The sequence below is a fragment of the Bufo gargarizans genome, chromosome 5 (genome assembly GCF_014858855.1).
Source record: "Bufo gargarizans isolate SCDJY-AF-19 chromosome 5, ASM1485885v1, whole genome shotgun sequence".
NCBI classification, from domain to species: Eukaryota; Metazoa; Chordata; class Amphibia; order Anura; family Bufonidae; genus Bufo; species Bufo gargarizans.
In genome coordinates, this window is record NC_058084.1 from 282,916,150 (window position 1) to 282,941,907 (window position 25,758).

The 25,758-nt window shown below is 49.4% G+C and overlaps 1 protein-coding gene across 1 annotated transcript in view; it reads left to right on the forward strand.

The window, feature by feature from the left end:
- Positions 1–284: 284 nt before the first annotated feature.
- NSUN2 (NOP2/Sun RNA methyltransferase 2) overlaps positions 285–25,758 on the forward strand; it is a 64,979-nt gene continuing 39,505 nt past the window's right edge. Inside the window, exons 1-8 of the mRNA XM_044294198.1 lie at positions 285–434; positions 518–677; positions 3,702–3,859; positions 9,865–9,969; positions 12,992–13,097; positions 14,038–14,109; positions 14,266–14,350; positions 22,408–22,600. Coding sequence (XP_044150133.1) covers positions 576–677; positions 3,702–3,859; positions 9,865–9,969; positions 12,992–13,097; positions 14,038–14,109; positions 14,266–14,350; positions 22,408–22,600 — 821 coding nt within the window. The 5' untranslated portion in view covers positions 285–434; positions 518–575. The remainder of the gene's footprint in view (positions 435–517; positions 678–3,701; positions 3,860–9,864; positions 9,970–12,991; positions 13,098–14,037; positions 14,110–14,265; positions 14,351–22,407; positions 22,601–25,758) is intronic.

Here is a 25,758-nt window from a genome sequence, read left to right on the forward strand (position 1 = left end):
ACACACTCACTCATTTCTATGGGGCCACAAAAACCATAGAAAATGTCCTTGTACTAGAACAGGCATTTTGACAATAGGCCTGTAGTTTGCTGACCGCAGACTACATATGGTCGGGTGCATAGACAGGTGGGGGCCCATCTGCCCCTTCACATGGTCCCTACAGAGAACGGCACATAGACGGCTGCTGTAGAAACAGTCTGTTCACGACCTGACCACTAGGGGGCAAAGCAAAAGAAACGTCCTCCCAGTGACGGGAAATAGCTGCTGTATAACGGAATTTGCCATCACTGGTAAGGGCGAGTCCTTATGAGAGATGCCCGGCGAAGGCTCTATGGCCATTACTTATGACGTCACTATCCGCCGTTTCTTATTGGCAGCGGCTTCTTCCCGTTTTGCTCTCTCGGCACCCGTAGAGACGTCAGCAGTGCCGCCAGGTGTGGGAATGCTCTATCTACACGTGGTATCCAGTAGTGCTGTGTTAGAGCAGACACTGTTATACTGTTCATCTCTTCCCTAGGGACTTCATTGCCGCAGAGATATTCACACGTCGCGGGTGTCGAGTTCTGTGCTGGGCGATGGGGCGCAGAAACCGGCGCAACCGTAAGAGGGATCAGCGCCCTGCGGTGCAGAGGACGCCCGAGGAAGAGGAGGAGAGGCGCAAGGCCAGAGAACAGGCGGTGAGGGCTGTGCGGTGGGCCGGCCATTACAGGCTCCTGTGCCGAGCTGTGCCTCAGCAGCCTTCTCCCTTACCAGAGCTCCAAGTGGAAGCCTGGTCCTTACTGGGCTGCCCAAGCTGTGTGCCAACCACATCCCCTTCTGTGGAGAAGACATTGGCATGGGGGGGGGGTCACTTTATGTAGTGTTCTGACCAATCAGATGCCGCCTTACTTGCCTGTACAGCCATATGGTGGACTCCTCAGCAGTCTGACCCTTGGATGGCTGTCACATTGCAGTGTGAACTGTTATCCAGGTCCTATCTATAGGGTGGAACACTGACTTATAGGATAGCGGCCTTACATCTGGTGTCATCTAAGGCAGAGCTCCTTTGCATCTCTGTCTTCCCAGAATTCCAGAGAAGCAAGAATGGCCTTTAAAGGAATCCTGTCACCATGATTTTGCGCATAGAGCTGGGGACATGGGCTGCTAGATGGCCACTAGCACATCTGCAGTACCCAGGTCCCATAGCTCTCTGCGCTTTTATTGTGCAAATGACCTGATATGAGTCCTGTAGCCGGAGATGAGTCAAGCGGAAAGGAGCCCAGCACCGCCCCGCGTCCTCCGAATCTCCTCCTTGCTGGCTGATGTCACAGAGCTGCAGCGCTGAAATCTCACGATGTGTTAGCTAGCGCATGCGCAGTGTCGGCATCATGTTCATTCTCTGTACTGGCATCAGCACAGGGAACGAACTACGCATGCGCTAGCTCGCGCATCGCGAGATTTCGGCGCTCCAGCTCTGTGACGTCACCCAGCAAGGAGGAGATTCGGAGGACGCGGGGCGGTGCTGGGCTCCTTTCCGCTTGACTCATCTCCGGATACAGGACTTGTATCAGGTAATTTGCATATCAATCAAAACTGTTTTTTAACACAATAAAAGCGCAGAGAGCTATGGGACCTGGGTACTGCAGATGTGCTAGTGGCCATCTAGCAGCCCATGTCCCCAGCTCTATGCGCAAAATCATGGTGACAGGTTTCCTTTAAGTCTCCTCATGTCACTAAGACACTCTGCACAAGGAGAGATAGTACCCCCCAAATTCTGATTTAGGCCTCTCACCCAGTTAGGGGTCCATTCACACGCCAGTAGTGCATTGCGGATCCACAATACATCCGGCCGGCACCCCCATAGAAATGCCTATTCGTGTCCACAATTGTCGCAGACCGGAAGCCTGAGCCGCAGACCGGAAGATAGGCGGTGCGTTCCGGAAATAAAGATGTGGACAGCACACTGTGTGCTGTCCACATCCATTCCGTCACCATAGAGAATTAATGGGTCTGCACCTGTTCCGCAATTTGCGGAACGGATGTGGACCCATTATTACAGACGTGTGACTGGAGCCTAAGGGTACTTTCACACTAGCGTTTTTCTTTTCCGGCATAGAGTTCCGTCACAGGGGCTCAATACCGGAAAAGAACTGATCAGTTTTATCCCCATGCATTCTGAATGGAGAGTAATCCGTTCAGGATGTCATCAGTTCAGTCGCTGAACGGTGTATTGGGCGGTGGAAATACTGCAGCATGCTGCGGTATTATCTCCGTCCAAAATTCCAGATCAGTTGCCGGAATGCCGGCATTAATTTACATTGAAATGTATTGCTGCTGGATCTGGCATAAAAAATATAGCAATGCTGGATCCGTTCCATGTGCAGACCGGTAATGTGGAAAAAAATATATAACAGATCCGTTTCTTCAGATGACATCCGGAGACACGGATCTGTTCTTGCAATGCATATGTAAGACGGATCCGTCTACAAATGCTGTCCGTTTGCATGCAGATTGCCAGATTCGGCAGGCAGTTCCGGTGATGGAACTGCTTGCCGGATCACTCTGCTGCAAGTGTGAAAGTAGCCTAAGCCCGTACTCTCTGCTCTGCACTGATGAGGGGCAATCACCCTGAAACAGCTGTCTGCAGATGAGATGCTGCCTTTTTTAATATCAGTCATGTCTCAAGGCCTGTTTAAAGGGTCGCACATTGAATTGTAGGATAGCTGCCTTACATCTTGATGGCATTAGAGGCAGGGCTTAAAGTGTAACTGCCGTTCTATTTTTATTTGTGTAATGTGTAGGGGCAGTGGTGTTAACCATTTATGTAATATAGTTTACTGAAATCGTACATTTCCATTAGAAAAATAGCTGTAAAGTGGCCCATTTTGAGCCTTAGCATCGCTCCTCTGTTTACATAACTGTGGAGACTTGCTCAACACTGACTGTGTTATCTAAACAGAAGACAGAGGAGCGCTGTTAAGGGTACTTTCACACTAGCGTTTTTCTTTTCCGGCATAGAGTTCCGTCGGTCGGGGCTCTATACCGGAAAAGAACTGATCAGTTTTATCCCCATGCATTCTGAATGGAGAGTAATCCGTTCAGTTTGCATCAGGATGTCTTCAGTTCAGTCGTTTTGACTGATCAGGCAAAAGAGAAAACCGTAGCATGCTACGGTTTTCTCTCCGGCGAAAAAAACTGAAGACTTGCCTGAACACCGGATCCGGCATTTTTTCCCATAGGAATGATCCGGCATGCGCATGCGCAGATCGGTAAAAATGAGAAAAATGTACAAGACGGATCCGTCGGTCCGCATGACAAGCGGAGAGACGGATCTGTCCTTGCAATGCATTTGTGAGACGGATCCGGCGGCCAGTTCCGACGACGGAACTGCCCGCCGGATCACACTGCCGCAAGTGTGAAAGTAGCCTAAGGTGCAAATTGCAGGACGCGCATGGACGCCATCCGTCTTTTGCGGATCCACTATTTTCGGACCGCAAAACACACCACGGTCGTGTGCATGAGGCCTTACGCAAATAAAAATAGAACGGCAGTTTCGCTTTAAGAGCTCATTTGCATTCCTTCAAGGAATATGATCAAATCCTCCACTCCCGTGACTCCTGGCCCAGACAAGGCATAACCCCCACGTGTGGACGTACCCATTTATGTACAGTCCATGTGTTGTCCAAATGTAGTCCCTAAAGTAGGTTTTGTTTGTCTCTAAGGCCTGGGAAAGTGGCTATGCCGAAATCATCAAAGAAAACAAGCTCTTTGAGCATTACTACCAGGAGCTGAAGATTGTACCAGACGGGGAGTGGGAGCAGTTTATGGCTGCCATGCGGGAGCCTCTTCCAGCTACAATAAGAATCACTGGATACAAAAGGTACGTGCTGCTTTACACTGCATCACACCACATGGAGACACACAAGGTCTAATTCTATGTGGCAATGATCACCATCTGGAGAGGCCATACACGAACCATTGACCACTGTTTTCAACGTATGATTGGCAGAGGGGGAGCTGGTGTTTGGCAGAAGTCTGTGGACTGCTATTTCCTGTCGGGTGTTTGCTGTCAGAGCCGTGAGAACTAGATTTCACCATTTTCATGCGATTAAGGCCGAATGCACACGGCCTGGATTTCTGCTGAGAGCAGGAGCGCACGGCGTCACTGGTTGCTACGACGCAGTGTGCTCCTTGCTGCCGCCGCAATACAGTAATACACCGGCCGTGTGCATTCGGCCTAAAGGCAGTTTCTAAGGGATGAACTATCCTCAGGATAGTTACCTCTTTTGCATATAACCTGTGAGTGTGCGGTGGTTCTTTTTTCATTTGTTTGGATCATATCCACTCCACCGAAGCACCTCCTCATTTGGACGGTTCATCTAATTTATCCTCAGGATAGGTAGTCGGTATCTGATCGGTGTGGGTCGGACTCCTGGGACCCACAAAGTAGGACTGACACGTTGAGAGCTTGCAGTAGCGCTGTGGTTTTCTCTGCTTTTCCTAGGCCAATGATGACACGTTCATGTGCCACGTGGCCTAGGCGCAGATCATCCCTATAGAAGTCACCGAGGCAGAGCTGCCATACCAAGTACAGCCGCTATACGATGTACGGCACTGAGAGAAGGCGGCAACAGCGCATTCTCAAATAGCTGATTGTCAGGGGTCCTGGAAGTACATAGATATTTACTCCGTTGGATTTGCTTTTAAGAAGAAAAAAAGCTCCTGTCTACCGCGCTAATCCATTCGGTTTTTAATGCAGTGCACTGATGTATATGACGCCAAAAGGGCTCTTTTGGCCTCCTCCTGACTAATGTAACTTTATGGACACATTGACGGTGTGCGTTGGGAGCTAAACCTAGATCCACAACATCATGTGAGCATATCCTAGTGTCCAGTGACGGTGGTGACATGGACTCATTAGCTTAGTCCCACCACCTCGAGACACGTGTATAAAGGTAGAATTATCCCTGCCGATAAGAATCGCACTAGAAGCAGCTTCTTCTGACAGTCCTGGACACATTGAGGGCTGTTTACTAAGGGAGGGTTCACATCACGTTTTATGCCTCCGTTTGACGTATACATTCCAAAAAAAGATTTAAAAAAATGCAGCTTATGCTACTTTCACACTCTCGTTTGGTACGGATCCATCATGGATCTGCACAAACACATCCATTCAGACAATACGGATCCGTTTGTATTATCTTTAACATAGCCAAGACTGATCCATCTTGAACACCATTGAAAGTCAATGGAGGACGGATCAGTTTTCTATTGTCAGTAAAAATGGATCCGTCCCCATTGACTTGCCAGTGTGAAAGTAGCATAACCACGTTCTTGTATCCTGCACAGTCCAGTAAAAAAAAAAAAAAAGTTTTATATATATATATAATTTTTATTTTATTTTTTAACAATGGAACTCTGTGGTGAACGGATGGCACTGTATGGCATCAGTATGATGCAGCTGTTTAACGTATACGTTAAAAAGGATGGGAAAAACCTCATGTGAACCCACCCTTACACTGGTCTTTTATATGCCAGCGTTAGTCTTTCGCTGGCTTATTGCAGTTGTTTTGTCTTATGTATGTATGTATACCCCTTTTCATATGAACAGCGCTTTGATAATAAATAATAATGTGCCGCCATTATTACTCTGTTCGCAAGGCCACTTCAGCCGTTTCAGAATTGCTCCATTCTGATTATTGGTGCAGGGTATCTGTATGTCGGTGGTCAGAAAACTTTCCGATTGAAGGAGACTGCATCGTCATACTAGAAATCATAGCAAAATAGGAGGTTAACACCTTCATGGAAAACTTTACTTAGAGGGCTTCTCTCATCAGAAACAGGGGTAATAAACCAGCTGACGCTAGACACGTGCTAATGTCAGCTGAAGTTAACAGGGTTAGTCTCTTTTCCTGCGCGGCCTTTCATTTTATGCAAATGAGCCTCTGGGAGCAATGGGGGCTCCGCTCTCCCTCCTCCTGCCGAGCCCTGCTTATGTTGATTGACAGGCCCAGGCAGTGTTCACACCATCCTGCCTGTGCCATACGGTTCAATGAGGGGCACAGGCTTGTTAAACGAATCTTTGAACTTCCCTCCTGTGCCCGCGGCACATTGGTCACAGTGCACAGAGATGTATGTGGCAGAGTAGGGACGTCCCATTACCAATGAACACTGGGTAGCCAGTCTATGGAATACTGCCAGATCTCGTCCACCGCATTTGGTTATAACCGTGTAGTCGGAGCAGAGAACAGATGCAAAGAGCGTCTCTTGCTGTAGAGCAGTGGTTCTCAACCTGTGGTGCGTGAACCTCAAGGGGTACACATTGCAGGATGAGGGGGTACAGTTGAATGCTGCGTTATGGTGGGCTCTACCATTACTGGGGGCATGCCAGGAGAAATTATTACTACTGGGGTGCATTGTGGTGGGCTTTATTGCTGCTGGGGGACCATGGGGAACATTAACGCTATGGGCACTATGGACAAATCATAACGTGGGGCCCAATGGGAAACATTACTACTGGGGCACTCTTACGGCTAAGGTTGCCATTATTTGGGGCGTACACTTTCTGGCACTTTTTGGGGCAGTTATATTTGAGCGCACTGTGGCGATAATTATTGAAGTAGGCACTGTATGTGGTGCTAGTATTTTCAGAGGCTCTGTCTTCTGCTTCTATTGGGGAGCACAGCAAGCGTGTTCAGAAGGTGGGTAGGATGATGGAAAAGTAGGAACTTAAGATGAGACATAGCTTTCTGGTCTGAATGGAGAAGATGAGGAAAGAACATGTATATCAGAAGAGACCTCACTGGATGTAAAGACCCCTTCACTGCCTGCACGTCGGTTTAGGAGACCATTGTATTTACATGCAGCAATTTCCTCCACAGTATGAGGAGGAATGATCGCTAATGCCTTCACTCCTCCCCATACAGAATAATGGTTTGCAGGCAGCAGAATCGGTTTAGATACCGCAATCTGTGGTGATTTAGGAGTCCGCCGCACAAACTGTTCGCTTACCCAATGAATGAGCGTTCTTGCTTGCTCATTGGTTAATTGGCAGCACCTTTACTTGCGAAAGATAATCTGCAGTCCATAGGGGCCTTTGAAAGGGGTTGTGTCACCAGACATATTCTACATTTTGAAACCAGTTCCTGAATCTTTGTTCCTGAATACTTTTGTGATTGCATGTAATTAAAAACTTTACTATAGCTGGTTGAATGTGCTCAGTTGAAATCTTCAGCTGCCACCAGCCATGCATTCTGTTAGAAGCTGTGACCGTTACAGGGAGAGAGCTGCAGCAAAAAGGACACACCCCTGAGCTACATGGCTGAAGATAATCTAGCGGAGCACTGAATGTCACTGTGCCCGTCTTTTTTACATCATTCATGGCTTAACCCCTTTGAGGTATGTGGTGCTGTATCCTCCTGTATGTTTTTGGTAGTGCAGAATGTAATTTAAAAAGTAATATGTCACTTGGACAGGAAGATTTCAGGCTGAAAGGCTTTCAACAAAGCCTGACAGCAGCATGAGAATAGCGTTGTTTTATTAACATTGATCGCTGTTCGATTCCTTGGGGGTACTTGGTTCGGGCTTCATGCCAGTAGGAGGTACCAGGTTCAGAACCACTGCTGTAGAGGACCAAACGTGTTCATGCACAAGTCTTTATTTCAGTAGAAGCTATGTACCGTAATGCTAAATTTCCCCTGTGTGGCGCTGCAGGGAAATTGAGCATTTGCTGCCAAGTTCACTGACTCCTGCTGATCACTGGGGCCCCAGCAGGGGCACAGCCTGTGATTATTTTGCCGTTGGGGCATTCTTCTATGAAATACAAATTCAAATGGAGAGGATGAGGTTGGGCTTGAACAAATAATACACTTGTCATAATTTTTCCCCTTAGAACCCTATTCTGTTATGATTGTTCGTTATGGAATACAGAGTTTACATAAGCGGTTATATTTTTTGTTAATGATAGCAGAAGAAAAAAGCACTGCGGTATCATCATAACTAGGGCTGCACGATATGGGAATTTTGTGCGATTGCGATTAGGGCCCTAAAAATTGCGATAACGATATGCGATGCAATATTTTAAAGGAATTGTGCTAGAGGTCTATTTGCTTGGATTTTCCCATATGAGCCGCTGACGCGGCTGGGTATGACAGTTATGGGGGATCTGTGGATGACGCTGTGTTGTGGGGGATCTGTGGAGGGTGCTGTTTTATATGGGGGATCTGTGAAGGGTGCTGTTATATGGGGGATCTGTGGAGGACGCTGTGTTGTGGGGGATCAGTGGAGGACGCTGTTATATGGGGGATCAGTGGAGGACGCTGTTATATGGGGGATCAGTGGAGGACGCTGTTATATGGGGGATCAGTGGAGGACGCTGTTATATGGGGGATCTGTGGAGGACGCTGTTATATGGGGGATCTGTGGAGGACGCTGTTATATGGGGGATCTGTGGAGGGCTCTGTTATGGGGGACCTGTGGAGGGCTCTGTTATGGGGGACCTGTGGAGGGCTCTGTTATGGGGGACCTGTGGAGGGCTCTGTTATGGGGGACCTGTGGAGGGCTCTGTTATGGGGGACCTGTGGAGGGCTCTGTTATGGGGGACCTGTGGAGGGCGCTGTTATGGGGGACCTGTGGAGGGCGCTGTTATGGGGGACCTGTGGAGGGCGCTGTTATGGGGGACCTGTGGAGGGCGCTGTTATGGGGGACCTGTGGAGGGCGCTGTTATGGGGGACCTGTGGAGGGCGCTGTTATGGGGGACCTGTGGAGGGCGCTGTTATGGGGGACCTGTGGAGGGCGCTGTTATGGGGGACCTGTGGAGGGCGCTGTTATGGGGGACCTGTGGAGGGCGCTGTTATGGGGGACCTGTGGAGGGCGCTGTTATGGGGGACCTGTGGAGGGCGCTGTTATGGGGGACCTGTGGAGGGCGCTGTTATGGGGGACCTGTGGAGGGCGCTGTTATGGGGGACCTGTGGAGGGCGCTGTTATGGGGGACCTGTGGAGGGCGCTGTTATGGGGGACCTGTGGAGGGCGCTGTTATGGGGGACCTGTGGAGGGCGCTGTTATGGGGGACCTGTGGAGGGCGCTGTTATGGGGGACCTGTGGAGGGCGCTGTTATGGGGGACCTGTGGAGGGCGCTGTTATGGGGGACCTGTGGAGGGCACATAGGGCCATGAGGGGGGCCAGCTTAAGACATATAGCATCTTATGCTGGTCCCCCTCATGTGTCCTAAACTGGGCACATAACTGCCCTTTGTGTGTAAAGTGTTTTACTAGTGTGTGTGTGTGTGTGTGGGGGGGGGGGGTGAAACACTCTCTTTCCTAACAGGTCCGGCCTCTGTACTCACTATGAATGCAATGCACTGCAGTGAGCGGCAGCGAGGTGGCCGGCCGGCGCGTGACTGACGTCACTTAGTAACGCTCCTGCTTCCTGAAGTGGGAGGAGCGTTACTAAGTGACGTCAGTCACGCGCCGGCCGGCCACCTCGCTGCCGCTCGCTGCAGAGCATTGCATTCAGAGAGTACAGAGGCCGGACCTGTTAGGGGAGAGATTGTTTCACCCACACACACTAGTAAAACACTTTACACGCAAAAGGCAGTTATGTGCCCAGGGCCCCTTAAATAATCGTGGCATTTTCCGGTCGGCCAAATCGCCATATCGCATTTGCCGATTATCGCGATTCGATTACTTTTTCGATTTATCGTGCAGCCCTAATCATAACTACTATATCACCGACAGAGCACCACCGTGAAGGTTCGGGATCCAAGTGTTTTATGTGCTCCAGTGACTGCATGGGTGCATGTTGCAGTGCCGGTTGTGTTCTTTTCTCTCACTCCTTGTGACATATTTTTTGTTAATGTTTGACCTATGGATCTTCACCTTTTTATAGTCATGCTAAAGAAATCCTACATTGCCTGAAGGAGAAATACTTCAAAGAGCTGCAGAATATTGAGGTTGACGGCCAGAAGATAGAAGCTCCCCAGCCACTTAACTGGTAAGACCGTTTTACAGTGAGATTTTTAATTTAAGATATACAAATAAATGTTTTCCGACCTGGGGATATGCAGCCATTGTGTGATCAGTTGTGGTTTGATCACTGGTGCCGTCCCCGATGAAGTCTACAGCTTTTCTAAGGGTACTTTCACACTAGCATTTTTCTTTTCCGGTATTGAGTTCCGTCCTAGTTTTATCCCCATGCATTCTGAATGGAGAGCATTCCGTTCAGGATGTCTTCAGTTCATTCACTGTACGGTTTTTAGACTTATAAAATACCGCAGCATGCTGCAGTATTTTCTCCGTCCAAAATACCGGAACACATTCCGGATCCGGCATTATTTTACATTGAAATGCATTAATGCCAGATCTGGCCCAAAGTGTTCCGGATGACAACCGGAGAGACGGATCCGATATTGCAATACATTTATGAGACAGATCCGTATCAGTTTGCATACAGATTGCCAGATCCGGCAGGCATTTCCGGCGACGAAGCTGCCTGCTGGAATCCAGCGACGCTAGTGTGAAAGTACCCTAAGACATGTTAGATATGTTTGTGGCATTGCAGCTTTACCTTACCCACTTGTACTCCTCTGCAATACCAAATGCCACCCATGGGCATATGTGTAGTATCATCCCTGGCCACCCCCTGCCTCTCAAGCCTCTGGTGCCCCATCTCCCGATCCCTCTTCTACTTTAGTCTCCGGCTTCTGCCAGGAACTAGGCTGCATTTTCCCTGCCCTCTCCTCGGGCCCCTGGTGCTCTGTTTGCCCTGTTTTTTCCCTCCCTGAGCGTCGCTTCTCCCCAGGAGCCCCACTCACCTTGTGACCTAGCCCTGTCCCGTTGGACTCTCCTCTTCCACGGTCATCCTGTCCGGATTCAGATGGACAACTCCACTGCGGTGGTTTATTTGAACCACCAGGAGGCACCAGAAGCGCGCTAGTCCTGAAGGAAGCCTCTCGCATCCTGCGCTGGGCAGAGGGACACATTCCCGCTCTCTCCAGTCGACAATTGGGTAGACGACTTCCAGTCACCAGCGTCCCGACCCCGGGCAAGTGGTCTCTCCATCCAGAGGTGTTTCAACAGCTCTGTCAGCGTTGGTGAATCCCAGATGTGGATCTCTTCGCCTCCCGTCTGAATCACAAGCTCCCGCTTTACGTCACCATGTCTTGGGATCCTCAGGCTCTGGCGGTAGACGCCTTGGTGCTCCTGTGATTCCAGTTCAGTCTCCTGTATCTTTTTGCCTTCTGCTTCTTCCTCTGGTACACAAACGCCTCAAAATGGATCGGGTTCTGGCGATATTGGTGGCTCCGGACTGGCCCCGCAGGGCGTGGTACGCAGACCTAGTCTTCCTTGCCGACGCCCCATGCCGGCTACCTCTGCTTCCCGACCTCCTTTCTCAAGGTCCGATATTCCACCAGAGTTTACCTCTGTTTCATTTAATGGTGTGGATGTTGAGGTCGCGGTCCTGAGGTTTTGCAGTCTCTGAGTTAGTCATCCAGACTATGCTTCATGCACGCAAACCCAGTCAGCCAGGAGTAACCATCGTACCTGGAAGGCTTATTTTGCTTGGTGTGAATCTGGCGAGGTTCACCATCTCCTTTTTTCCGTCCCTAGGATTCTTGCCATTCTTCAGGCCGGCTTTGAGAAGGGTCTCCGTCTGGCCTCCCTCAAAGGTCAGGTCTCTGCTTGTCTGTCCTTTTCCAAAGGCCCTTGGCTTCTCGTTCCCAGGTTAAGACTTTCCTTCAGGGGGTGGCTCATCGCGTCCCTCCCTTCCATTCTCTGGTGGAACCCTGGGATTTGAATTTGGTCCTAGATGCCTTTCAGTCCTCTCCCTTCGAACCCTTGAAGGAGGTCTTCCTTTCTTATGTCTCCTTTAAAGTTGTGTTTTTAGTTGCGATTACTTCCATTCGCAGAGTCTCCGTGTTGGTCCCCTTTTTTGGTTTTTCACCAGGACAATGTTCTCCTGCACCCAGTTCCCTCTTTTCTTCCCAAGTTGGTTCCTTCCTTCCACATTAATGAAGATTGTCCGAACCCCTCTCATCCCAGAGAGCGGTATCTTCACAATCCGGTGGTGGCTCGGGCGCTTCGGCTGTATCTCCAGTTAACGTCGATCTAACTCTTTGTCGTCCGAGGGCTCACGTAAGGTTTACAAGCCTCCAAAGCTACAGTCTCCCGCTGGATTAGGTCGGCTGTCAAGGAAGCCTATGTGACCCCTTTCCGGTTGACCTCTCACTCCACTAGGGCGGTCGGGGCATCATGGGCGGTCCTGCATCTAGCCTCTGCTTCCCAGGTCTGCAAGTCAGTCACCTGGGCCTCAGTTCACACCTTCTCCAGATTCTACTATATTAATTCCTTGGCCTCTGTTGATGCCAGTTTGGGTCGCAAGGTTCTGCAAGCGGCTGTGCGCTAGGTTCTTTGTCTGTTTCTTCCCACCCTTGGGGACTGCTTTGGGGCTTCTCATGGTGCTGTCCCCCAATAAAATCATTTTCTCGTTGGATGCTATGTGGAACACAGATCCCTCCCTTGTTGTTGTTATTTTTTTTTCTTAGTTCAGGTTTTCTGGATTTCCTGGGACCCTTTGATAATGGTCCGCTTTCTGGTTTAGGACCTGTTCGCTTCACTGTTCGTCTGGTTTTTTGATGCTCCCACTGCTTTCGGACCTACTGGTTAGTTTAGTGTCTGAGCAGAGGTTATAGCCCATCTGGGTGGAGCCAACATTTTTATTTCTAGTGTCGGCCTCCTAGTGTCAGCAGGGCATATACCCATGGTGCTGTGTCCCCCAATGCATCCAACGAGAAAAGTATTTTACGACCCTATTGAAATGAATGTTTCTGCATAAGGTCTGCAAAAAATACAGAATGGACACAAAGAAAATAAGTTTGTGTGTATGAGGCCTTATTGGTACACCAGTATATTTCTGTGTTTGATCCCCACTTGCATCAGACTGAGAGGCATGAAGTTGATGATTGTTAAAGCTGTGTTTTATTTTATTTTTTTTTGTTTTTTGCCCGCCCTTATAGGTACCCTGATGAGCTTGCCTGGCACACAAACTTGAGTAGAAAGATAATTCGCAAGTCCCCTGAATTGGAGAAGTTTCATCAGTTTCTTATCAGTGAGACTGAGTCGGTAAGATACCTTGAGAAAACCGTTAAATAGTTTTTGCAGTTTTATAATATTGATGACCTATCCTCAGTGTTGTCATCAATATCAGATTGTACTGGTCTGATTCCCGCCACCCTGCCCAACAGCTGTTTGTAGGGATTGCAGCACTCAACCGAGCACATTGTCTTCTTTAATGTTTAAGTGCACATCCCAACTGCTCTTCCCATTCCCTTTCGACTCCCAGCACCCCCGCCAATCTGGTATTGATGACCCATAGTGAGGATAGGTCATTAGTATTATACCACTACACAACTCCTTTGATCACCAGGAAATTCACTGTTAAACCAGGCACCGTGCCTTGTAGGACCAGCTCAGCTGAATGTGATGATACTTTACTTAACAATCCTCTGCTTCATTTTGGAGAAGGAGAAAAAGTACTTTTATCCATATGCTAATAAGAAGTTAAGTGCACAGAGGACGGCCCAAACGACTGTGTACCCTGCACCTCCGGTTTCCTCTGCCAGTCCCTCCTTTTTAAATGATGGGGCCAGACGCGACTACATTTACACTGTCTAAACCTGTGAGTCAAAGCGTTGTGGGCGTGGCCATCAAGGAAAATGAGCAGAGCTTTTGGTGCAACTGCAAAGCTCTTGTTGCACCAAGGGGCTTATTGCATAAAATGAAAAGCCTTATTTCTCAGAATAGGGGGTATGGATAAGGCCGAGTCAAAGAGCACATCTAAACATGCAGCTAGTTTTAGTTACAGCTGTGTGGTGACAGATTTCCTTTAAATCTAATTAGAAAAATTCTCATTTTTTTCCCCTTCACACACAGTGTGTGTTGTACAATATGTATTAAAAACTATCTTTGTTATATCTAGAAGTACTAGGACCAGTTAGTGTGCAATACAGATTTATTATTTTGTCTCAAATTATAATTTTCAAACTACTGCTTTCGTCTTTAGGGCAACATAAGTCGTCAAGAAGCAGTCAGCATGATTCCCCCTGTTCTTCTTAATGTCCAGCCACATCACAAGGTGAGATGCAATCCAGTAATCTAGTGAGTGAGTACTGAAACACAACTTTTACAATTTTCACCTTATTCCTATTGGAAATGCAATTGTTTTGTAAGTCATTACCTTTCTGTAATGTAGTTCTTCATATTGGTACTAATAATTGTTTTTCATGCCTAGATCCTGGATATGTGTGCAGCCCCAGGATCTAAAACAAAGCAGCTTATTGAAATGTTGCATGCCGACATGGATATTCCATTTCCTGGTATGCCTAGCTTGCTCAGTCTTGCTTTACCCGAAAGTTATCTTTATATCTGTACCGATTTGTATGCTGAGTTTATTTTGTTATAAATGAATGCCATTTAATGTGTAGTTAAGATTGTGCCCATTCTGTTAAAGGGAACCTGTCACCGGGATTTTGTGCATAGAGCTGAGGACATGGGTTGCTAGATGGCCGCTAGCACATCCGCATTATCCAGTCCCCATAGCTCTGTGTGCTTTTATTGTGTAAATAAAATGATTTGATACATATGCAAATTAACCTGAGATGAGTCCTGTCCCTGACTCATCTCACGTACAGGACTCATCTCGGGTTACAGGTTAATTTGTATATGTATCAAATCGGGTTTTTCTCGCCCAGTTTCCTTGGGGGACACAGAAGACCTTGGGTATAGCTCATCTCCATAGGAGGCGTGACACTAAGTGAAAACTGTTAAGCCCCTCCTCCACAGCTATACCCTCAGCCTGGAGAGAGAGACTGCCAGTTTTTGCTTAGTGTCCAAGGAGGCAAGACACTCCCTGCTACTGCAGGGCTGATTCTCCTTGTTTAAATTTTGATTTTTACTTTTTTCTTTTCTTTTTGTTCCAGATCATCAGGGACAACAGAGTCGCACTAGACCTCTCTGTTTCTCCCGGGGTCGAGCTGCGCCAGTGCCGGTCACCGCACTGCTGCCTCCCCCACAGAAGGCAAGGTGGACCAGGGCAGCCCAGCTCCCCTGTATCCCGCCAGCGCAAGGGTCGCCCGCACGCCAAGCCCCTCTTCCAGCGTCCTGCCACTACGGTGCCAGTAGCTGAAGGGGCGACCCTGCTGGAATGGACCGAGGGTGAAGACGGCTATGGTGAGAGATTGGCTTCTCCAGCCCTACGACCCCCCCCTTTCCACCACCACCACCACCCGGTCTCCTGCGGGCCTAACCCCCCCCCCCCCATGGCCCATACTGTGCCTCTCTGAACAGCTTTCATAGCTGTGATGGTGAATGCCTTGCCTCTGATGGCAGAGGTCATGAGTTCGAATCCCTGGACAAACCTTAACCCTTCCACTGCTGGATCTAGGCTGGCCCCTGGGGTGCCGCAGGGCGGCAATCTGCTCCCTGCTCCCCCCCTCCCCCTCCTGGCCCCATAGGACATGCAGCTGCTGTCCCCCTTTATCTTTTGATGTCCCGCCGGTATATGATACTACGCGGGCACCCGATCTCGGGGTCCCCCCATCTCCTTACCGGAGCGTTGCTCAGGGCCTGGGGCCCGCTCCTGACAGACCTCGCCTCCGGCCGGCATGGACATTCCGGTGCGGCCGGGCGCCGCAATGACCTGCTGGGCCGCCATCGGGCCTGCGGGGCCGCAATTCCGGCACTCCATTTGGGCCCGACTCTTCCGGCCTGCGGGGTGGGCTCCCGCGGCCGGTTTAATGCGCCGCTCCGCCTCAGTCCCGGCGGTATATAATACTATGCGGCCCCGGTCGGCCGGGCGCCGCACAAATTTAGGCCCCGGCTTTACGGCCTACTAGGCCGCGAAATTCTGGCCTTTGTTGGAGGGGGCGGGTACTTCTCCAGGCGCGAATTCTTCCCGCCTGGGGCTTCCTCCGCCCCCAGTGGATCGCAGCGCCGGCCCCCAGGCCGGCTCCCTGTTAACCCTTTGGGTGCAGGCCGGCTCCCAATGGGCCTGTATGGTTGGCCACCCCTTTTTTCTCTTGCATCAAGAGAATCTGTGCCCCTATATGGTGGTTCCCCTTTAGGCTCAGAGAGGCTGTTTTAAATAAAAAAAAAAAAAAAAAAATATGAAATAATAATGAATAAACAGATGTCTAACAGATTCTTGTGGGCTGCGCAGGACGCTGCAGCCTCATCGCAGTAGTGCTGCCTGTCTGCATGCCCCCCTTCCATAGGCAGCATGGTTTCGCGCTCCCAGCCTGCGTCGCTGCCAGGTGCATTTCCCCTTTTAGGCGGTTTCTTGCCCTCTCCCGGGATGCAGCGCGGGCCAAGTGCATGCGGTCAGTTCTGTAGGCAGCATTCGTCACCCTCTCCAGGTATGGTGCCTGCCATGGGCATGACCCCCCCCCCCCTCCCAGGCGGGATACTGCACTCTCCCTGGCTGCGGGCTGGCCCTGTGTATGACCTTCTTAGGCGGATTGCTGCAGGTTCACCGGATACGGTGCTGGCCATGTGCACGACCCCCTTCCATAGGCGGAACGCTGCACTCTCACTGGATTCGCTGCCAGCCGTGTGCGTGACCCCCTTCCATAGGCGGAATACTGCACTCTCACCGGATACGGTGCTGGCCATGTGCACGTCCCCCTTCCATAGGCGGAACGCTGCACTCTCACTGGATTCGCTGCCAGCCGTGTGCGTGACCCCCTTCCATAGGCGGAATACTGCACTCTCACCGGATACGGTGCTGGCCATGTGCACGTCCCCCTTCCATAGGCGGAACGCAGCACTCTCACTGGATTCGCTGCCGGCCGTGTGCGTGACCAACTTCCATAGGCGGAATACTGCACCCTCACCGGATACGGTACTGGCCATGTGCACGTCCCCCTTCCATTGGCGGAACGCAGCACTCTCGCTGGATTCGCGGTCGACCATGTGCGTGACCCCCTTCCATTGGCGGAACGCTATACTCTCACTGGATTTGTTGCCGATCATGTGCATGTCCCCCTTTTATTAGGCGGAAATCTGCACTCTCACCGGATGCGGTGCTGGCCAGGTGCACGACACGCTTCCATAGGCGGAACGCTGCACTTTCACTGGATTCGCGGCTGGCCATAGGCATGACCCCCTTCCATAGGTGGTATGCTGCACTCTCATTGGATTCGCTGCCGGCCTTGGGCACGCCTCCTTCCCTCAGGCGGCATGCATACACTCCCTCTGTCTGTGGTTGTTCTCTCGCCGGTGCGTTGCTGGCCATGTGCATGAACCCCTTCCATGGCGGGGTGCTTGCACTCTCGCTGGATCCGCTGTCAGCCATGTGCATGGCCCCTCTTCCGTGGGCGGTGTACGCACTCTCACTGGATTCGCATTCGCTGCCGGCCATGGGCATGCCTCCCTTCCTCAGGCGACATACACACATTCTCACTGACTGTGTTTGTCTCTCGCCAGTACGTTGCTGGCTATGTGCATGACTCCCGTACATGGCAGGGTGCTCTCACTCTCCCTGGATGAGATGCTGGCCATGTGCATGACGCCCGCTGCACGTGCAAGCGGGCGTCATGTTTACACATCGCACCAGCGCCGTACATGGGTGGAACGCTTGCACTCCCATTGGATTCGGTGCTGGCCTTGTGTGTGACCACCCCTCATTCCATGGGCGGACCTTTGCACGCTCATGAGATTCACGGCTGTCCTTGTACGTGCTGTGCTGGACTTGTACATGTCCCCTTCATTGGCGGAGTGGTTGCACTCTCACAAAGTTCGGTGTTGGGGGAATTATTGCACGCTCTCTTAATGCTAGGATAACCCTGTGCATGTCCCCCTTTCACTAGGTGGACCTCCTGCGCTCCTGCAGGATTGTATGGTATGTCCTATGTCTCTGGAGTAGGTACAGCCTTAGGCGTCACCCCCTTTTGGGGTGGGCCTTTGCACTCTTGCCGACTGCAGTTTGCCAGGTACATTTCCCCTCTTTCGGGGCGGACTGCTTACGTTCCATCGCGTGCCATGCTAGGCTTATGCATAACTCCCTTTCAGGTTGCACTTTGCACTTCCATAGATGCTGGGGCACTCTGTGGCTGGCCCTCTTCTTTGAGTGACTTTTTTGCAGGGAGCGGCCGTTCTTGTGCGTTGTTTGGGCCGTTTATGCCTTCTCCTCCCGTAGGTGGGTTGGCCTTCTCACTGCTTACGGGGCTGCTCGTACGTATGCTTCCCCTCCTTCCTGCGACATCCCTTTGTTCTCTTGGGTTACTTGCCGCAAGCCTTGCACTCGTCTCTACAGAGATCGTTCTGTCCACCAGACCCGGAGGGCTCTGTGCTCTCTACTGCACCGAGCTGGGTGGTACTCATTCATTTCGTTGGCCCTTCCTCCCGGGAAGTGTTCGTGGTTCCTAGATGCGTGCTGTTGTCTGCAGCGCCCCTCGGATTCTTCGTTGGCTCTGGCGGGACTATGGTTCCTTCGCCTATTACCATTTCCTCCTCTTCGGATGCAGTGTGGTATGAGTCCTTCCTCTTGGCGCCCTCTACGCTTCGGTCTGATCTGCTACCAGGTTCGGGCCACTCTTCTCGGGTAGATCACCCAACTTCTCTTGGATGCTCTATTACCCAGGTCCGGAGGACTTCCACCTTGGGTTCTTCAGGGTATTTGCCTTCTGCGAGGCGGTGAACCTGGCGTCTCACAGTGTAGCAGGGTTCTGCTTTTGGGCTGTCCTATGACTTCCCTGATGCCCACTCCTCCTTTCGGTTGGGGGGTGTGATGCCGGCCTCTGTCTCGACTACCTTGTCTCGCCGGCTCTGTTTGGCTCCCCGTTCGGTACAGATCACGCCGATGTGGCTTCTGCCCGGCCAGGCTTCAGAGGCTGTTCCTTCACTGTCCTCCCCTCTGGGGGGAGCATGGTTGTTCATGTGGATGGTTCCGGTGTTCCTTTGGTCTCGTACTGTCTCCCTTGTTCACACTGGCTGTATTAGCTGTGTGCCTCTTGCTGGGTCTACCGCGTTCTGTCCTCCCGCTGGGTGCAGATTGCGTTTTCCATTCTAGGCTATGGTCCTGCTGTAGACTTACCTTCTTGGTAACTTGGGGGGACTGCCCTTCGGTCCAGATTGTCCTTCGATCTCCCACACCAGGACTGTAGATAGTCTTCCTGTGGTGGCTACATAAGCATGGACTTTAGCCTGTCTTGTCCTGGCATCTGGCGGATGCTGGGCGGACCCTTCGGTTCCCTTCCGTCTGTCCTTCTGCTCCCCCACTCCGGGTGGATACGGGACAACGTTGCTCGGAGGCCGACGGGACCAGTTTTGCCTACCCTTCTGCCCGTGTTACTGGTCTGCGCCTGGTCACATTGGGTTTTTATCCGCTTGCCCAGGTGACTCCAGCGGGCTCGCTACTGTTCGCTCCTGGCTGTGTTTCGTCCAGGATCTGTCGTTGGACTTAGGGTTTTTTGTCTGGGTGTCGGTGGGTAGCTGGGCATTCCCCACTCTGCCCTTCTCCCCCCCCATGGTTCTGTCTTTCTCCAGTCCGGCCTGGACCTGGGACTGGGACTCCTTTGCTTGAAGTGTCAAGTGTCGGCGCTGTCCTTCCTCTTCCAGCGTTCCCCGGCCCTCGGGGCCTGTCCAGACCTTCTTCCTCGGAGTGGCTCTTTGGTTCCTCTGTACTGTACTCTCGGCGCTCCAATCTTGTCCTTGGAGCCGTTACAGGAGTTCTCTCTACCCCTTCTGTCCTGTACGGTTGTGTTCCGTATCAGTCGTGTCTCTGACGGGTGCCGGAATGGCCCCTTTTTTTGTTACGAGCTTTGTCTTTTCCAGGACAGGGCTGTTCTGCATCCCGTTTCTTCCTTCCTTCCTTCTGAAGGTGGTGTTTGCCTTTCGCTTCAACACCTCACCTATTTGGACGTTGTTTGGGCCTTGCCGTTTTTTACTTGGAGATCTCCGACTCTTGCAGACGTTTGGCCTCTTGGGTTTCCAGGAGGGCTGTGCATAGGGTTGACAGACTCCAGGGTGGTTTTCCTCCGCTTGATCAGATTGGCTATTGCTGAGGTTACCGCACCAAGGGCAGGATTCTGTCTTTGGTGTCACCGTTCCTTTCACCAGAGCGGTCGGTGCCTCCTGGGCCGGAGGCATTGGGCTTCGGCCGTGCATTTGGGCACGGCGGCCACAGGTCTGCCTTGCACGCCTTACTGAGTTCTACAGGGTGCATACTCTGACTTTGGCAGATGCTGCCTTACCCCGCCTGGGTTTACAGGCGGCGGTTCATTGATGCCTTTCGGGTGCTTCACCTTGGTGCTGTGGTCCCTCCCCCTTTTGGACTGCTTTTGAACGTCCCAAGGTCTTCTGTGTCCCCCAAGGAAACTGGGCGAGAAAACGAGATTTTTGTATAACTTACCAGTAAAATCTCTTTCTCGCTCTTTCCTTGGGGGACACAGCACCCACCCATTCATTGTTTTTTCTCTGTACGTTTTCCAAGTTTTTGTTACCCGTTGGGTAGTTGGCTTGTTGGTTCCTTGTTGGACTTTGCCTTTTCTCACTGCTTGGACACGCAACTGGCAGTCTCTCTCTCCAGGCTGAGGGTATAGCTGTGGAGGAGGGGCTTAACAGTTTTCACTTAGTGTCACGCCTCCTATGGAGATGAGCTATACCCAAGGTCTTCTGTGTCCCCCAAGGAAAGAGCGAGAAAGAGATTTTACTGGTAAGTTATACAAAAATCTCGTTTTTTACACAATAAAAGCACACAGAGCTATGGGGACTGGGTATTGCGGATGTGCTAGCGGCCATCTAGCAACCCATGTCCTCAGCTCTAAACACAAAATCCCGGTGACAGGTTCCCTTTAAGATAATGCACTGATCAGCGACAACATTAAAGGAATTTTCCCATCTGAAAATGTGTGGCATGTAGCTAGGAGATTCCACACTGCTCGGAGCGCTGCATTCTCTTCACACTGCTGAGATGTTCTGTCAGGCTGCTCAGCCTGAAAGTATATTCCATGTTCAATGGATTCATTACTACCTATTGTAGAGCAGGAACACTCTCCCTATACTTGTGTGGCTTCTAAGCCATGACAGATGGTCTCATTTTTTAGCATCTATTTCTTTTGTAGAGCAGAGTTCCTGCTTTACAACAGGTTGTAATGGAGCCATTATACAGGAGATATATGCCATCAGGCTGAGCAGCCGGACAGCACATCACAGCAGTGTGAAGTGTAATAAAGCCCCACCCCTCACCCCCTAAACAGCAATGGAAGTGGTAGCAAACCAGCCTAGTCATATTCTAGGATGAGTTGCTGGGAGTCATTATTATATTCCTGCAGAACCCCTTTAATTCTTTAGCTGCAGACTCGTCAGAGTGCTCATACTGACCTCTTTCCACTGCCAAAATAATAGGTATCACCGCCTGTGAAAATGCTCGTAATCTAAAAATATTTAATGACCTAATGGAAAAAAAATATTCATGTTTTTTTAATTCCATCCATTCCATGAGGCTTTGGGAGGGCGCACTGCATCACCAATTAATGTAATTAAAGAGGACCTTTCGTGGGTCCAAAGAATATGAACTTAGTAGCAGGCTGCATAGCTCTGATTGGACAGCACTGCTGTCATGGAGATGGAGAGACACTGGCGTCTCCTCCTCCTTGCTCTGAATGTTGAAAATACCGGGTGGCCACAGCAAGCGAACGGAGCGACGCCCAGGGATAATAGTAAGTGCACTTAGATACCTGGGCGCCGCTCTATGCAGCCTACTACTAAGTTCATATTCTTTGGACCCATGAAAGGTCCTCTTTAACTCCTTTATACAATTGTCTGCAGTGGTATCACAGACCCAGCACCCGGCCTCAATAACAGGGCATGTGATCTGTGGCACCTGAGTGGTTAATTGCTGCGTATCGCGTATCAGAAAATGCCAACACAAAAACAGCATAGTTTGAAAAAAATATATAAAAATTGTGTAAGATTAGGTATCGATGTGTTCAAAACGACCAGCTGTATAAAAATATAATGTGCTCTACCCCATCAGATAAACACCATAAAAAAGCCATTTTTGGTCACCTTTTTGACCCCTTGCCTTACAAAAAGTAATAGCGAGCATTCAAAAAGGTACTAAGTACTACCAAACGTAAAGTAGACATATGGTAAAAGTATTCTGAGGTATCACTATCCGTCTTGAAAGCAAGTTTTTCCAAATTTTTTGTACACTTTTTTTTTTTTTTTGCATTTTTTTTTTTTATCGACTCAAATTTACCGTAACTTTGTCATAAAGTACATTGTCACGAATAAAAACAATCTCAGAATGGCTTGGATAAGTAAAAGCGTTCTAAAGTTATTACTACATAAAGATTTGCAAAAATAGGCTCTGTCGGGAAGGTGAAAAAAAAGTACTCACAATTTTAAAGTCTTGTCTGTCTGCTTTATTTAGAGGGATTTGTGATTGCCAATGATGTGGACAACAAGCGGTGTTACCTGTTAGTTCATCAAGCTAAACGACTCAATAGTCCTTGTGTCATGGTTGTGAATCACGATGCCTCCAGCATTCCTCGACTCCTGGTTGAAAACAACGGTGTCCGGGAAGTTTTATTCTATGACCGGATACTGTGTGATGTGCCGTGCAGGTATTTCGGTATCTTTTATTGTTTTTTTTCTTTAACGCTGTTCTATCAAGGGACCATAGAAACATCAGACAGTGGGCAAAGCGATTTGCTGATTCAGGAATGCATCTGAAATCTTACAGTTGATTTATACATGGCATTTCAGTTGCCAGTGCCAAAAAGTGGAACGGGTAAAACCATTGCCTAGTCTTCAGTGAAGAGTTATGCAGCGCAGTAATCAGGGTTTCCACAACTGGCCATTTAACCTCTTCAGCTTTTTGGGGTATTTTCACGTATAACGAAATTTCTATGGATTTTCTGTCTGGATTTTGGGTTGGAAACTCTACACCAGAATTACAATAGTAACAAACTGGATGAGATTTAAAGGGAATGTGTCATCAGAAAATAACCTATTATTTAAATCATGTTTTTATGTTTTAAAAGGGTTGTCTGAGTTATGAAAAAAAATACATAGCACTGTAAATCTGATGGTCAGCAATATATAAGTAAGCTAAGCAAGTTTTCGGCAAAATTTTTTTTTCTCATTTCCCTGGTTCTCTTCTGGACCTTTGTTTACCTGCAATAACAACAATCTCTGCCAGCACAGAGTCATCTAGCGTACAGACTCATATCTGATCTCTCAGGCTTGTGCACAAAAAATGGTCTGAGCAGGGAGAGAAGCTGACATCACAGGTCATGTGACCCTCAGTGAAATCTGAGAAAGCAGCAACTGGAGATAAATTAAGTGAATTGTAAAGCCCTTACATTTGCCTAGTTAGAAACATACAAAGAACAAAAAATGAAATTGCTGGCGGTCCTAGATAGGGTCCATCACGAGTCGAGAGAGGGGAAGAACTCATCCATGCTCAAATTAGACACCGAGAAAGCATTTGATAATGTCAGGTGGGCATGGATAAGATGGGTTTCTGTGGACCTTTCCGGGTGTTCCTGTTCAAGTTGTATAGCAATCCTAGATTGAGGGTGTAAACTCAGGTTTGCTTTCCAAGCCCTTTCATCTTCAGAAGGGTACACGTCAGGGGTGCCCTTTGTCACACCTTCTTTTTCACTTGGCACTGGAACCCCTGGCAAGGAGTCTGAATCAATCGGATTTATTTGAAGGGATAACGATATGAAACAAGCAGCTGAAGACAGCTTTGTTCGCTGACAATAAAATTATTTTTTTGGCTAAACCAGAGACACATTGAGAAAATCTTTGAGGCGTTAAGGGTCTTCGGCTCTTACTCGGGGTATAGGGTGAATACGTCCAAATGCAAGCTTTTGACATTATTCCCGGAAAAAAGGAGGCCCCTACGGTGGCCGTCTCGACTCTTACACAAGCTGATTCTCATATTACATACTTGGGTATTAAAATAGGGAAACAGGCTCCTTCTATATATCAGTTAAATTACCTGAACAGATGGAAGAATCTCCCGTTATCTTTGGCGGGGAGATGTCATTTAATTAAAATGATGGGCATGTCTAGGCTCCTATATCTGTTACAGACTATCCCGTTACTACTTCGACATGCGGACATTAAGTTGCTGGAGAGCAGGTTTCTCTGTTTTTTATGGAATGGGAAGAGGCCAAGAATCTCGTTAGAAAAGCTAAAATTGAGGAAAGAGCATGGGGGATTGAATTTCCCAAACGTACGAGGATATAACTTGACATGTATAAGCAGACATATTTTGGATTGGATCAACAAGAAGTCATACTACTCAAATCTAGCCTTAGAAAGACAGCTGGCTACGCCTTGGGTTTTGGTAGCGTTGATGCATACTAGCTTACCCAGGCCCCTGATCTCAATTAAAAGGTTACTTGTTCTGAGAGATACAATATTAACATGGAAGATTTTGAGGAAACAGTTTCATTTATCTTATCAGTTTTCCAAGCACCTTCCGTTGACACATAATCCTGGCTTTGAGACGGGAAGTTACAGTAAGCTCTTTTAGCAATGGGTATTAAAAGGGATAACAAGAATGGGGGATTTATTTAAAGTTGAGAGCCGTTGGGCCACGCTGCAGGAGCTAGAGAAAATATGGGGGTTGCGGGGACCTAATTATCTCCCTTTTCTGCAGATTGGGAATTATAGTAGGAGTCTTGTTGGGGATCTCTCTCAGGAGTGGAAACAAAATGACTTTGATTCTTTCCTTAGTATTAAAGGGTTATCCCACTTTGCATTTTCATACTTAACCTGTTGCCAGCGCGCCATTCACTTCCTGGATTCTGGCTGGAGCAGGCATCATCTTGAAGTCTTCTCCCGGCCGCGCGCTGCGCATGTGCCATGGCGACTTATTCCTGGCCAGTATAGTACATAGCCATCGTGAGCGTTCAGGACAGCGAGTGGCCCAGCCAGGAGAAAAACCCCTTTAAGGCTAGACCTACAATAACACTGTTTTATCAACTGTTAAGAGACAGATGGAGGTCTAAGGATCGCAAGAAATTTTTCAATAAATGGGGAGAGATATTTGAAACAGAGGAGATTTCCAAACATTTCTATTTAAGGTCCATTGACTTTGTATAAGGCGATAGTTAAAGAGAGTCTTTCACCTAAAATTACCATTATACACCACAAACATCCTGATATCCATTACATTCCCCATATTATAATCTTACCTTTCATATTGCTGTCAGTCGCCTATTCTCTTAAAAACGCTTTTATTCCATATGCTAATTAAGTTCTGAAGGTGCCCAGGAGCGGCGTTTATGCGGCCGGTGCCCAGGCTCCACGGCGCTGTTCAAATCAAACCCCTCCCCTTTCACCCCTCTGGCCCGCCCTCGGTTCTTCAGATACCATCCTCCAGTCAATGACAAATCCGGCGCCTGCGCACTCCATTACCCACTAGGGCAGAGGCAGCAGAGCGTTTAATGCGCATGTGCCGGTCCGTACATCCAGATATTTTGGCAGTTTACTTCCGCCGGCTAGATCAGGATGTATGGACCGGCGCATGCGCATTAAACGCTCTGCTGCCTCTGCCCTAGTGGGTAATGGAGTGTGCAGGCGCCGGATTTGTCATTGACTGGAGGATGGTATCTGAAGAACCGAGGGCGGGCCAGAGGGGTGAAAGGGGAGGGGTTTGATTTGAACAGCACCGTGGAGCCTGGGCACCGGCCGCATAAACGCCGCCCCTGGGCACCTTCAGAACCTAATTAGCATATGGAATAAAAGCGTTTTTAAGAGAGAA